Source organism: Ascaphus truei, chromosome 13, assembly GCF_040206685.1.
Source record: "Ascaphus truei isolate aAscTru1 chromosome 13, aAscTru1.hap1, whole genome shotgun sequence".
Classification (NCBI taxonomy): domain Eukaryota; kingdom Metazoa; phylum Chordata; class Amphibia; order Anura; family Ascaphidae; genus Ascaphus; species Ascaphus truei.
The window spans coordinates 34275402-34290754 of record NC_134495.1 but is presented as its reverse complement, the minus strand read 5'-3'; the positions used below and the strand labels follow the sequence as shown (position 1 = coordinate 34290754).

Below are 15353 nucleotides of genomic sequence, written 5' to 3'. Positions count from 1 at the left end.
TGTATATATATATATATATATATATATATATTTTTTTAGTCACCTTTTCACCCACCATAACTTAAATAATGTGTGGTGAAGACCTACTTCATGTCTCAAGTTGCAAAGCCGGTACAACAAACCTCACACTGACCTCACACTGACCTCACACTGACCTCGCACTGACGAGACCCACAAGGTCGAAACAGTCTGTCTGTGAGTGGGTTTACTGGCTTTGCATCTCACCCCAGCCTATGTTTAAAAGCTGCGTCTAAAGCAGCATGCATTGGCTAAGGGTTGTTCATGTAATGTGAGCTTGAGACAAAAGGTAGCACTGTGTGCTCATTTGCATGTCATTTCCCAGAATCCCTTGCTGCAGTGGAAGTGCTGTGTGCTGGGCGATAATGGTGAAAGGCAGGGTTGCAGACCTGTCTAAGATATGTGAATGTGCTCACAGGTGATCTTTTTATATGATAGATATATATATGTGTGTTTGTGTGTGTTAACTATACAATTTGTATCACGACAAAATACTACGTGGGTATACGTCGCTGGGAATGTCGCTGGCGTATGAACGGAGCACGGAACAGGCAAAAGGTCACTCGCTGGCCCTGTAAAAAAGTTTCATTTATTTAAGTCTCATATATAAAACGAATGTGTCCCCCCTATCATGTTTCGCGCTCCCCCCCCCCCCCCCCCCCATGTTTGGCGCTCCCCAGCGCTTTATCAAGGTGTAACATTTCCTGAGGAGGGTCTCACAGAAGCTGAGCACCATCTCTGGTTTCTGGACTTTACTCTGAATCTCTGGCAGAGAATTAATCATTCGATCCAAAAATAACATAAAGTGACTCAAATATCCTGAGGTTGATAAAGTGAGAGATTACATAACACGCAGAGACAGACAGGATTATATAACATTACACCACGGAAAGTATCCGGATTAAATAACCGCGTGTGTGCGTGTGAGATACTGTATGCACTGGATGTGGCTAAGTGACCAGGGAGGGGAGGAAATGGAAAAGAAGAGGCAGGCGTTTACATTCTTAGGCCTCGGACATAGCGCAGGCGTGCGATGGAGCGCGTGACGTCGCGCGCGTCTGTACTTGCTGAGATCTGTGCCCTGTAGGGTTTTGCGATGGGGGGGGGGGAGGGGTGTCGGGAGGCGTGCCCGTGACATCACGTGAGCGGGTCGCTCTCGTTGGATGAACCGCGTACGTACCCTGGCCGTCGCACGGCAAAAGCCCCCGTCGGGCTCGTGCATGCGCGCTGTCTATGCCTGCGATCGTTGCCTTAACGGCATTTTGATCGCGCCGCTCCCACGGTCGCCTTTACCATGAACGCAGCCTTAGGGGTTTATTCACTAAACTTCGATAAGTGGCTTATAGCATTATAAATGCCGCTATGGTAATGAAGGGGTCAACCCCTCGTGCTACCCTACCGCAAGGCCTCAACACCCACCTTCACCCACCACCTGTATCACCAACACCACACAGGAATGGGTAAAAGTCCTTTTAACCAAAAATGGCTACTAGCCAGGGACTAGGCGACCAAATGTCCCAGTTTATTTGGGTCAGTCCCGGATTTACCGCACATGTCCGGCTGTCCCGACAATTATTTGAAAATGTCGATGGCTTCTTCTACTGTGGGGACTGATTTGAGCCCATCGTCTACATAGAAGTCTCTTTCGACGAACTTCTTAGCGCCTGTACCATACTCTTTTTCTCCTTCTTGGGCCGTCCCTCTGAGTCAGTTGACAGCCACTGCAGGTGATGGACTATTACCGAAGACATGTACTTTCATCCTATACTCTATGATTTTGTCATCAAAGTTGTTGTTACGGTACCACAAGGAACCTTAGATAGTTTCTGGTGTCTTCTCGGACCAGGAAATAGTGAAACATCTGTTGAATTCCAGCTGCTATGGCAATAGGCTCCTTCCGAAAGCGGATTTACACTCCTAGAAGACTAATCGTTAAATCTGGTCCAGGGAGGAGAACATCGTTTAAGGAGACTTCCTGGAATTGAGCATTCTCTTGTATGTTGTATAAGTCAAAGAACTCTGACCTGACTAATGATCGGGTTGCTTTAATCATCGATGATGGCGTACATCCTTGTAGTTCTTTCAGGTTGTCCCTCGGGGTGTTTTGCGACAAGACATATTATGGAGCAGGATCTCCTGTCACGTCCTTCTCCACAAACCTCGGTGCACTTGGATGCGACAGAAGGTGGTGATATTTTCTCTTCTCCCTGCTCCCCACCGTGCTTTGTCATGGGAGTAGGGGCCTTGAGTTGTTTAAATGCCTCTGGGTGTTAAGCTGCTTGTCTCTATCACATTGTGCATTTGATAGCTTCTTTACAGTCTCTGATCAGGTGACTTGAGGAAGGGCAGCATTTGAAGCAACCAAGTTCCTTGAGTAGGTTCCTGCATTCCTCTATGGGCTTCATTCAAAACCCAATACACTTGTTAAGTGGATGTGATTTCTTGTGTATTCGACATTCCCTGTTTGGGTCCCCTGTTTTCTGGCTTGTAGCAAAAGGGTAGTTAAAACCTGTATATGTTGTAGAAGACACGTCTGTCCTGTGGACTGAGATAGGTGTTTTGTATTACCGTATCTTGTTACTGGTCTTTCGTTCCTCAAGTAGCTTTTATTGGAGACAGTAGATGTGCCTATGTCGAAGCTAGGATCATTCCTTGTTCTTGCTGATTCACGAATGAAATGCTAGAAGAATGAAAAAGGAGGGAAGGCGACTTGCGTCTCCTTTTTGTATCTTGAACCTTTGTGGGGTCCATCTCTCTTGAAGGTTATGTGGCAGCTTCTCCGAGATGGGTTTCACTCCACTAGTGGTGTCTAGAAAGTTGAGACCTGGTACAAATGCCTTTGCAAACTCTAATCCCCACAGCAGAACTCCAAACTCTCACAACCTTCGATTGTCCTTGCCTGAGATTTTGGGAAAGTTTTCAAAACTCTTGAAGAGCGCGTCTTCCATTACCTCTGGGCTGCCATAGCACTCCTCTAGTCTTTGCCATACTGAGTTAAGACCTTCTTGAGGCCTGCTCACGTGTACTGACCGGAATCTCTTCACATATTCTGCAGATTCAGTAGGACCAAGGCACGTTCCCAGCGGGCGGAGTCTGGATAGACGCAGTATACCGGTGACCCGCTGTTTTGGGTACCGATGGTCTGGTGCTCCAGTGTGATCAGACCTCTCTGTCACAGCCTCTAAGTTCGCTTCTAAATTGACCTTCCTACGCACAGAGGGAGCGGCGGCGGAAGCAGCATCAGCAGCGACAGTAGCAGCGGAAGCATCAGCAGCCCTCTGCTCCTCTTCGATACGGGCTCTCTCCATTTTCATGGCTACCTCTTTCCGACTGTAAGTGGCCCTTGCACATGCAGTCACTGCACTAGCTCGCGCCCTGGTAGCGCCTGCATTTGCGCTGGATACATTAGATCGCGCTGACCTTGTTGAATGCCTGGATGCGTCGGAGCGCTGTGATGCAGTCTCCAGCAAGAGGTCCTTTGTCTGGCTCTCCGCGTCCTTAATAGCGGTCTGCACGAGGCCGTCACGTTCCAGATCAGCTGCGGTCTGCAGGTCACGTTCCAGATCAGCTGCGGTCTGCAGGTCACGTTCCAGATCAGCTGCTGTCTGCAGGTCACGTTCCAGATCAGCTGCTTTCTGCCGGTCCCGTTCTCGAAGGCGTTCTTCTGTATTCGTCCTTGTCAGGTGGGTGAGATAGTATCTGTGTATTTGTGGATATCCCTCCAGGCTTATCTCGTCAGGGTAACCATGGTATACATAGGGAGGAAACAAAGCTACATAGCGCGATCTGTCTTTCCAAAAACTTTATAAAATGAATATGAACATATAAACATATAAAATGTGCACTTACAATGTGCTAGAATTAAAATAGCATTTATCACAATCACAGTGATTCTAGGGGGTTTAATCCGATCTCACCGCCTCCTCTCTGGCTCAGGATATCAGCTGTCTGCAGCCTGGAACGCTCAGCTCCGTTTCTCCTCCGGCGCGTGTGACGTCACTGCTCAGTGGAAGGTACAGCTACGGATCCCTCACTAGACCAAAACACCACTCTACGCGTTTCGCCCAGCTCAGCAAGCTGTCAATGGCTTCGTCAGGAGTGTGACACACTCCTGACGAAGCCATTGACAGCTTGCTGAGCTGGGCGAAACGCGTAGAGTGGTGTTTTGGTCTAGTGAGGGATCCGTAGCTGTACCTTCCACTGAGCAGTGACGTCACACGCGCCGGAGGAGAAACGGAGCTGAGCGTTCCAGGCTGCAGACAGCTGATATCCTGAGCCAGAGAGGAGGCGGTGAGATCGGATTAAACCCCCTAGAATCACTGTGATTGTGATAAATGCTATTTTAATTCTAGCACATTGTAAGTGCACATTTTATATGTTTATATGTTCATATTCATTTTATAAAGTTTTTGGAAAGACAGATCGCGCTACAGTATGTAGCTTTGTTTCCTCCCTATGTATACCATGGTTACCCTGACGAGATAAGCCTGGAGGGATATCCACAAATACACAGATACTACCTGGGGTGGCAGCCCAATCTGCCAACTGCATGCTTACCACTTACATCTTGTAAGTAGATAGACCAGCAGAGCCAAGATATCGTCATTAATATTTCATCATAGTCTCAACGTCTGCACTTAAATTTGCACTGTTTTCTGTTTTTTATTTCCCTATATTTTGCTCCTCCTGGATTGTTTGAAACACATCTTTCTACTTGGAACCCTGGAAACAGGTTCTACCAGAGGGTTTGAGCAGGGTTTCTTATTATTAGAGCACTAATATTAATTATTATTGCACTTGCACGTATCACTATTATATGTATTTAAGTTGTTAGCGCCTTATATTCACTTATTCACGATATAGGTGGGTGAGATATGCCTGTGAGCAGTTGGTAACATGTATGGCATGACCTCAGTTGAGCTATAGCTTGCTTAATCCGCTAATATTTGTGACATTACACATTTCAAGTTAAGTATCACCCTGGCCGTCTCTAACTTGTTGCGGTGTGCGTCAATATTAGATTCATATTTGTCGTGAGCCTTCTGTGTAAGTGTGACTGTCCGCTTAGGCCTTGCACGCTCTTGCTTGTGTAGCAGTCTCTGTGTCTGAGTGGTCACTCTCCTGCGTGGTGTCTGGTGAGGGTCTGAGTGCTGCCATGCTGCAGGTGTATATAGGCCTTTAGCCAGTGCGTGTGGCGTGCGGTCTGTTACCTGCGTCAGCGATGGACGACTGCCTCAGATAGTGCTGGTCGGTGTCCTGCAGCGGTCAGCGTAGGGTTAGCTGTACTTACAGGTTTCTGTTGCTCTGACCTGTGTCCTGGCGGATGCCCGTAGCTTGACCCTTGGTAGCCCTAGCCGTGGGGACGTAGCGCAGGGTTGGATCTGAGGGGCCTCTACCTTACTATGTAGCTGTATAGAGTGCAGGGGCCTGAAATTGGGTCATGCAACAGGACAATGATCCCAAGCACACCAGCAAATCTACAACAGAATGGCTGAAAAAGAAAAGAATCAAGGTGTTGCAATGGCCCAGTCAAAGTCCAGACCTCAACCCGATTGAAATGCTGTGGCGGGACCTTAAGAGAGCTGTGCATAAACAAATGCCCGCAAACCTCAATGAACTGAAGCAACGTTGTAAAGAAGAGTGGGCCCAAATTTCTCCACAACAATGTGAGAGACTGATAAAGTCATACAGAAAACGATTACTTCAAGTTATTGCTGCTGAAGGTGGTTCTACAAGCTATTGAATCATAAGGTGTACTTAGTTTTTCACACATGGCTTCTCCATTCTGGCTTTATTTTTGTTAAATAAATCATGACACGGTGTAATATGTCATGTGTTGTTGTTCATCTGAGGTTGTATTTACCTCATTTTTAGACCTGCCAAGGAACAGATGATTGTTATTATGTCCTGATATGTAAAACATAGAATTCAAAGAGGGTGTACTTTCTTTTTTACACCACTGTATGTGTTATGCACAGTGTGTGTATGTGTTATGCACAGTGTGTGTATGTGTTATGCACAGTGTGTGTGTGTGTGTGTGTGTGTGTGTATGTGTTATGCACAGCGTATGTGTGTGTGTATGTGTTATGCACAGTGTGTGTGTGTATGTGTTATGCACAGTGTGTGTATGTGTTATGCACAGTGTGTGTGTGTGCATGTGTGTTATGCACAGTGTGTGTATGTATGTTACGCACTGTGTGTGCATGTGTGTTATGCACAGTGTGTGTATGTATGTTACGCACTGTGTGTGTGTGCATGTGTGTTATGCACAGTGTGTGTATGTATGTTACGCACTGTGTGTGTGTGTGTGCATGATGTGTGTTATGCACAGTGTGTGTATGTATGTTATGCACAGTGTGTGTATGTATGTTACGCACTGTGTGTGTGTGTGTGCATGTGTGTTATGCACAGTGTTTGTATGTATGTTACGCACTGTGTGTGTGTGTGTGCATGTGTGTTATGCACAGTGTGTGTATGTATGTTACGCACTGTGTGTGTGTGTTTAACCACACCCCTCACCTGCGCTCTCCTCTCACACAGGTGGAGAGATTTCGTGAGCAGTTTTGTACGGAGGTGAGAGGACATGTGTGTCACCCTGACCGTCCCTCACTGTGACCCTGTGACCCTGACCGTCCCTCACCGTGACCCTGTGACCCTGACCGTCCCTCACCGTGACCCTGACCGTCCCTCACTGTGACCCTGTGACCCTGACTTATCCCACACTGTGACCCTGACCTATCCCACACTGTGACCCTGCGACACTGACCGTCCCTCACTGTGACCCTGTGACCCTGACCGTCCCTCACCGTGACCCTGACCGTCCCTCACTGTGACCCTGACCGGCCCACACTGTGACCCTGACCGGCCCTCACTGTGACCCTGTGACCCTGACCTATCCCACACTGTGACACTGACCGTCTCACACTGTGACCCTGTGTCCCTCACAGTGACCCTGTCTCAGACTGCCCCCTCCTCAGTGCTGTCACACACTGCCCCCCCCCTCAGTGCTGTCACACACTGCCCCCCCCCAGTGCTGTCACACACTGCCCCCCCCCAGTGCTGTCACACACTGCCCACCCCTCAGTGCTGTCACACACTGCCCCCCCTCAGGGCTGTCACACTGCCACTCCCCCGCCATCAGGGCTGTCACACACTGCCCCCCCCACCTCAATGCTGTCACACACTGCCCCCCCTCAGTGCTGTCACACACTGCCCCCCCCATCAGGGCTGTCGCACACTGCCCCCCCTCTGTTCTGTCACATACTGCCCCCCCCTCAGTGCTGTCACACACTGCCCCCCCCTCAGTGCTGTCACAAACTGCCCCCCCTCAGTGCTGTCACACACTGCCCCCCCCTCAGTGCTGTCACACACTGCCCCCCCCTCAGTGCTGTCACAAACTGCCCCCCCCCCTCAGTGCGGTCACACACTGCCCCCCCCCCCCTCAGTGCTGTCACACACTGCCCCCCCCCTCAGTCCTGTCACACACTGCCCCCCCCCCTCAGTGCTGTCACACACTGCCCCCCCCCTCAGTCCTGTTACACACTGCCCCCCCCCCTCAGTGCTGTCACACACTGCCCCCCCCTCAGTCCTGTCACACACTGCCCCCCCCCTCAGCGCTGTCACACACTGCCCCCCTCAGTGCTGTCACACACTTACCCCCCCTCAGGGCTGTCACACACTGCCCCCCCCCTCAGTGCTGTCTCACACTGCCCACCCCCCCCCCTAAGGGCTGTCGCACACTGCCCCACCCCCCCTCAGTGCTGTCACACACTGCCCCCCCCCCTCAGTGCTGTCACACACTGCCCCCCCCCCCCTCAGTGCTGTCACACACTGCCCCCCCTCAGGGCTGTCGCACACTGCCCCACCCCCTCAGTGCTGTCACACACTGCCCCCCCCTCAGTGCTGTCACACACTGCCCCCCCTCAGTGCTGTCACACACACTGCCCCACCCCCCCTCAGTGCTGTCACACACTGCCCGCCCCTCAGTGCTGTCACAAACTGCCCCACCCCCTCAGTGCGGTCACACACTGCCCCCCCCCCCCCTCAGTCCTGTCACACACTGCCCCCCCCCTCAGGGCTGTCACACACTGGCGCCCCCCTCAGGGCTGTCACACACTGGCGCCCCCCTCAGGGCTGTCGCACACTGCCCCCCCCCTCCCCTCAGGGCTGTTGCACACTGCCCCCCCCTCAGTGCTGTCACACACTGCCCCCCCCTCAGTGCTGGCACACACTGCCCCCCCCTCAGGGCTGTCGCACACTGCCCCACCCCCCCTCAGTGCTGTCACACACTGCCCCCCCCTCAGTGCTGTCACACACTGCCCCCCCTCAGTCCTGTCACACACTCCTGACCCCCCCCCCCCTCAGGGCTGTCACACACTGGCGCACCCCTCAGGGCTGTCGCACACTGCCCCCCCCTCCCCTCAGGGCTATTGCACACTGCCCCCCCCCCTCAGTGCTGCCACACACTGCCCCCCCCCCTCAGTGCTGTCACACACTGCCCCCCTTAGTGCTGTCACACACACTGCCCCCCCCCTCAGTGCTGTCACACACTGCCCCCCCCTCAGTGCTGTCACTGTGTTCCCCCCTCCTCAGTGCTGTTACACACGGTCCCCCCTTAGTGCTGTTACACACTCCCCCCCCCCTCAGTGCTGTCGCACAGTGGCTCCCCTCCTCACTGCTGTGCCCCCCCCCCCCCTGTTCTCCCCCAGGCGGATCAGCTGGTCAGTGTGGGATTCCCTCAGAAGATTTCTGAGCTGGACAAGCTCCTGAAGGTAAGTGAGGGGGGTATAAGGGGGAGGGAGATGCAGATTGGGGATATAAGGGAGGGTAAGAAGGGGGGAGATGCAAGTTGGGGGTATAAGAGACTGTAATAAGGGGGAGATGCAGGTTGGGAGTATAAGAGAGGGTAAGAAGGGAGGGAGATACAGGTTGGGGGGTATAAGAGAGGGTAAGAAGGGGGGGAGATACAGGTTGGGGGTATAAGAGAGGGTAAGAAGGGGGAGATACAGGTTGGGGGTATAAGAGAGGGTAAGAAGGGGTCAGATACAGATTGGGGGTATAAGAGAGGGTAAGAAGGGGGAGAGATACAGGTTGGGGGTATAAGAGAGGGTAAGAAGGGGGGGAGATACAGGTTGGGGGGTATAAGAGAGGGTAAGAAGGGGGGGAGATACAGGTTGGGGGTATAAGAGAGGGTAAGAAGGGGGGAGGGGAGATACAGGCTGGGGGTACTTGAGGCCCCGATGATTCATGTATTTGGCCCCTCATGAAGCACAAGGTAAAGAAGCTGCTCTCTAAGGAGGAGGCAGGTAGGGATGTATTATTTGCGACTAGTAATGTATTATTTACCCCTAGTGACGTATTATTTACTCCATGTGATGTATTATTTGCCCCTAGTGACGTATTATTTGCCCCTAGTAATGTATTATTTGCCCCTAGTAATGTATTATTTGCGACTAGTGATGTATTAGTTGCCCCTAGTGATGTATTAGTTGCCCCTAGTGACGTATTATTTACTCCATGTGATGTATTATTTGCCCCTAGTGACGTATTATTTGCCCCTAGTGACGTATTATTTGCCCCTAGTGACGCATTACTTGCCCCTAGGGATGTATTATTTGCCAGCAGGATAGCCTGACACTGCCTGTAGCTGCTAGGCCTTACGTGACAGGAGGCAGGGTAGTCTGGACCAGTCCTGGCTACACCAGTGTTGTATTATTTGCCCCGCAGTCTCCGGATCTGAACATTTCTGATCTGACAACACTACGGGCAGAACTGGAAATCCCCCTCCCAGACCCGGAGAAAGAGGTGAGAGACCCCCCCCCCCCCGCAACATCGTGCCCCCCCCCCTCCAACATCCCCTGCGAAGCAAGAGAGACCCGCAGAGCAATGATTAACCCCTTCCCTGCCAGAGACCCGCAGAGCAATGATTAACCCCTTCCCTGCCAGAGACCCGCAGAGCAATGATTAACCCCTTCCCTGCCAGAGACCCGCAGAGCAATGATTAACCCCTTCCCTGCCAGAGACCAACAGAGCAATGATTAACCCCTTCCCTGCCCGCGCAGATGTGTTATGTAACCCGTTTGCTTCCCTAGACGTGATATACAGTTGCTATATGCTTTGCTGGGGAGGGTTTTTGTCATTTTTTTACCCACCATAACATAACTAAGTTTGGTAAAACCTATCCACATTGCTTCATTTTTGCAAAGTCAGTATAACCAGCCCCAAATAACGATACCCATTAAGGTCGAAACAGCTGTCTGTGGGGGGGTTTACTGGGTATGCATCTTAACCCTGGCTGTGCTCAAAGCTGTGACCATGCAGCAAGCTTAAGCTTATAGGGAACCATGTTAAAAATGGTTTTGAAGTAAAAGGTGGCACGGTGTGCTCATTTGCATGTCATTTCCCAGAATCCCTTGCTGCAGTGGAAGTGCTGTGTGCTGGGTGATAATGGTGAAAGGCAGGGTTGCAGACCAGTCTAAGACATGCAGATGAGCATACAGTAATATTTCCATTATATATATATATATATAGGCATACCCCGCTTTAAGTACACTCACTTTAAGTACACTCGCGAGTAAGTACATATCGCCCAATAGGCAAACGGCAGCTCACGCATGCGCCTGTCAGCACGTCCTGAGCAGCAATACCGGCTCCCTACCTGTACCGAAGCTGTGCGCAAGCGGGGAGACTATAGAGCCTGTTACACATGCGTTATTTACATCAGTTATGCACGTATATGACGATTGCAGTACAGTACATGCATCGATAAGTGGGAAAAAGGGAGTGCTTCACTTTAAGTACATTTTCACTTTACATACATGCTCCAGTCCCACTGCGTACGCTAATGCGGGGTATGCCTGTATACATACATACATACATACATACACACACACACACACACGTGTCACACGCCTCCCCTGTGTATACCAGGGATTTCCCGGGGTCATACAGTATAACACGCGGCTGTAAAGAATTTCAGGTTTATAGTAATGTGGTACGTCAGCCACTGTTAGGCCGCGCCTATAGTGACGGCGACACGATGGGTGACATCACCCATTGCCACCGGCGAAAGTTATGTTTCGCCGGTCGGCGGCATTGCGGGATTCCCGCAATTTGATTTGTTAAAGGGCCGTCACATGACACGACGGGCCTTGAAAAATCAAATTTTGCCGGCGGCGGGTTCTGGCGACGTCGCTCCGTCGCTTGTCGCGCGCACTATAAGCGCACGTGGCGGCGGCAATGCTTTTGTTTTCGGGCGAATTGGCATCGCCGTCGCCGGCACTATAACCGCAGCCTTAGGAGCGCGGGAGGCGGGACCCCCCCAATACCCCCTCGCACATATAGTTATACAACAACCCAACGCTCTGCTGGCAGGCGGATCTGCCTCAGCTCCCAGGGACTCCTGTGTGCTCAGCGTGCTCGCTCCGCCTCTGTTCCTCTGCACTGATTGGCTGTCAGGTCACGTGACCCTCTAGCAGCAGCAGGGACCTCTGGGAGTTGTAGTCCTGCTGCTGTGTGCACAGGAAGTAACTGGTTAATTCTTGTTTTTCCAGAAGAAAGAAAAAGACGCGAAAAAGAAGGATGATGAGGAGGAGAAAGGTGAAAAATCCCAATCACACGCCTCTGTCTCCCCCCTCACACGGCCTCTCCCCCCCTCACACACCTCTCCCCCCCCTCACACGCCTCTGTCTCCCCTCACACGCCTCTGTCTCCCCCCTCACACGCCTCTCCCCCCTCACACACCTCTCCCCCCCTCACACGCCTCTCTCCCCCCCTCACACGCCTCTCTCCCCCCTCACACGCCTGTCTCCCCTCACACGCCTCTCCCCCCCTCACACGCCTCTCCCCCCTCACACGCCTCTCTCACCCCTCACACGCCTCTCTCTCCCCCCCTCACACGCCTCTGTCTACCCTCACACGCCTCTCCCCCCCTCACACGCCTCTCTCCCCCCTCACACGCCTGTCTACCCTCACACGCCTCTCCCCCCCTCACACGCCTCTCTCCCCCTCACACACCTCTCCCCCCTCACACACCTCTCTCCCCCTCACACGCCTCTCTCCCCCCTCACACGTCTCTCTCCCCCCTCACACGCCTCTATCCCCCCTCACACGCCTCTCTCCCCGCTCACACGCCTCTGTCTCCCTTCACACGCCTCTCCCCCCTCACACGCCTCTCCCCCCCTCACACGCCTCTCTCCCCCCTCACACGCTTCTCTCTCCCCCCTTACACGCCTCTCTCTCCCCCCCTCACACGCCTCTCCCCCTCACACGCCTCTCCCCCCTCACATGCCTCTCCCCCCCTCACACGCCTCTCCCCCCCTCACACGCCTCTCTCCCCCCTCACACGCCTCTCTCCCCCCTCACACGTCTCTCCCCCCTCACACGCCTCTCCCCCCCCTCATGTGCCTCCCCCCTCACACGCCTCTCTCCCCCCCTCACACGCCTCTCTCCCCCCTCACACGCCTCTCACCCCCCTCACACGCCTCTCACCCCTCACACGACTATCCTCCCTCAGAGCCTCTCCCTCCACCTCCCCCCTCACACGCTTGTCCATCAACCCCACGCCTCTCCATCCCTCCCTCACATGCCTCTCCATCCCCCCCTTACACGCCTCTCCATCCCCCCTCACACGCCTCCATCCCCCCTCACACGCTTCCATCCCCTCACACGCCTCTTCATCCCCCCCTCACACACCTCTTCATCCCCCCTCACACGCCTCTCACCCCCTCACACGACTATCCTCCCTAAGATGCCTCTCCCTCCACCCCCCCTCACACGCCTCTCCCTCCACCCCCCCTCACGCTTCTCCATCCCCCCCACGCCTCTCCCTCCCCCCTCACACGCCTTGCCCTCCCTCCTCACACGCCTCACCCTCCCCCCTCACACGCCTCCCCCTGCCCCCTCACACGCCTCACCCTCCCCCGTCACACGCCTCGCCCTCCCCCTCACATGCGCTTCTCCCTCACCCCTCACATGCGCTTCGCCCTCACCCCTCACACGCGCCTCTCCATCCCCCCTCACACGCCTCTCCATCCCCCCCCTCACACGCCTCCCCATCCCCCACACGCCTCTTCATCCCCCCTACACACGCCTCTCCATCCCCCCCCTCACACGCCTCTCCATCCCCCCCTCACACTCCTCTCCATCCCACCCTCTCACGCCTCTCCAACTCCCCCTCACACGCCTCTCTCCCCCCCCTCACACGCCTCTCTCCCCCCCACCCCCCCTTCATCCCCAGGTCCCCCATGTGGTCCCATCGGTTGCAATGAAAAAATTGCAAACCTGCAGAAGAGAGTCAAATCTGAAATCCAGGAAGCAAAAGAAAGACTGAACATGGTGAGGGGGGGGGGGGGGGGGGGAGAGAAGGGGGTAAAGAGGGGGGGATGAGGGGGGAGAGAGGGAATGGGGGGAGGAGAGAGGGAATGGGGGGAGGAGATAGGGGGAGCAGAGGGGTTAGGGGACAAGGAAGAGAGAAAGAAGGGGAGTTCCGTGTCCCTGACACGCGTGGCTCTCCCTGTCACACACAGGTCGCCCTGTGGCTGCAGCTTCAGATTCCTCAGATTGAAGACGGGAACAATTTTGGAGTCGCGGTTCAGGTACCAATGACGTGTGTGTGTCTCTGTTCTCCGCACCCAGTACTCCGCCCTACCCCGTCCACTTTGCACCCCGACACCCCTCAACATCCCGTCTCCTCCTTCATCTATGGATTCTATGCAGACTAGCTGGCACCTTGAACATATGCCCAGGCCGGCTGCATAGAGCCTTATAGTAAACGCAAAACACCATATAAAGTACACTTTATTCCAGAATATACTTTGGGGAACCTTATATATATGGTTGGAGTACCTCAGAACCCCTATACTGGTTCTGGGTGACCAGGGCATGTACTGGGTATCCCCACTAACCTAGGGACCCCTTGACTGTTTCAGGGACACCTCACATCTCTGTTTCCCTTTCTGGTCTGTGCCTCACACTAACTAAGCCTTGAGAAAGCGTTTCCAATCGCGAAACGCGCGCGTCGGCACCCGTCACGTGCACTCGCGCCGTCAGCATTCTCGTGGCAGCATTTCAAGTATCACAGCATACAGCTGCCAGACGGCTCGCGTGCTGTTCCCTTCCAAGTGGGCAAGAGTCTAAGTGGTGACTCGGGAAGCACTGGTAAGGGGGGAGCTATCTGAATTTATATTGTATCACTGTGACATCAGCAATCATAGACTCCTAACGGTGGCAGCACATTCATGAATATGTGCATAGGCATACCAACAGCCACACCGTTTCTAGGAGTAGATTAGCTCCAGTGCAGATGTCAATTATTGACAGGAGCTCTCTGTACGTATGGAGTTTACAGCTTCTATTTAGGTCATTCATGTTAGTATATTTGCAGTTGAAGGGACTTAACAAGCCATCATTGGGCTAATCCACTAACTGTTCAGTCAGCTAGCAGCAATCTGTGTATACATCTCTGCACATTGGCAGAATACTCACCTTGCTATACCTCATTATACACTCACCTCGCTCCTATCTGTGACCTAAAAGATAGGTGAACCACACTATACAGAGGTCTTGGTGGCAATAGTATTCTAAGACAGTGGAAGCGCATTCATGAATATGCGCACAGGCATACACAAACCACACTGTCTACAGGAATCTATATACCACTGTAATTTCACTCTGTGTATTTCAGCTAGCTCCTTTACCTTGGAGCAATTTAGCTGTTGTCAGGTGATTAAGGACTTATTACCCCATACATAGTGAGGTCCTACCGGATATACTGCGCCGACTAATTTATCTGCACATCACTATTGTGAACAAAAGTACATCTTCTCACGTGAATACCTTACATCTGTCTGTTAAACAGGACAGGCTATCAGCTAGCTTTCCCCCTACACCAGTGTATACCTAATTACCACTATAAGGGATCACTGCATATCAGATCCCTGGGAACGTTTTGATCCAATAAACCTCTTACGTTTCCTTAACTTTACCAACCCGGAGTATCTTATATACTCATCAGTAGGGTTTATATATATGTGTGTCTATTGATGTATTTTAACACCCATTATTTTAATCAGTATAGCATTAAAGATTATTTTTAATATACTTATCATTGCACAATTAGGGGATATTGAGTGCTTTCAGTGGGTTCTTTCTCTCTATGTATACCTGGTCTGTGCTGAAGCAGGGGACCCCTAGTTGTGAGTCGCAAAAGCGTTTTCAAGGGGAGATATTGCCGGGACATGTGCCTACATGTATGCAGGAATAAGACCTGATTCCTGGGTACATTTTTAGGGGAATCAGCAACTCTGGGCCCTGACTAGCTAGACACAATCTGACAG

General features: G+C 52.5%; 1 protein-coding gene across 1 annotated transcript in view; it reads left to right on the top strand.

The window, feature by feature from the left end:
* PSME1 (proteasome activator subunit 1) overlaps nucleotides 1-15353 on the top strand; it is a 36049-nt gene that overhangs the window by 6430 nt on the left and 14266 nt on the right. The window contains exons 3-8 of the mRNA XM_075569046.1: nucleotides 6559-6591; nucleotides 8727-8789; nucleotides 9745-9822; nucleotides 11571-11616; nucleotides 13256-13353; nucleotides 13545-13613. Coding sequence (XP_075425161.1) covers nucleotides 6559-6591; nucleotides 8727-8789; nucleotides 9745-9822; nucleotides 11571-11616; nucleotides 13256-13353; nucleotides 13545-13613 — 387 coding nt within the window. The remainder of the gene's footprint in view (nucleotides 1-6558; nucleotides 6592-8726; nucleotides 8790-9744; nucleotides 9823-11570; nucleotides 11617-13255; nucleotides 13354-13544; nucleotides 13614-15353) is intronic.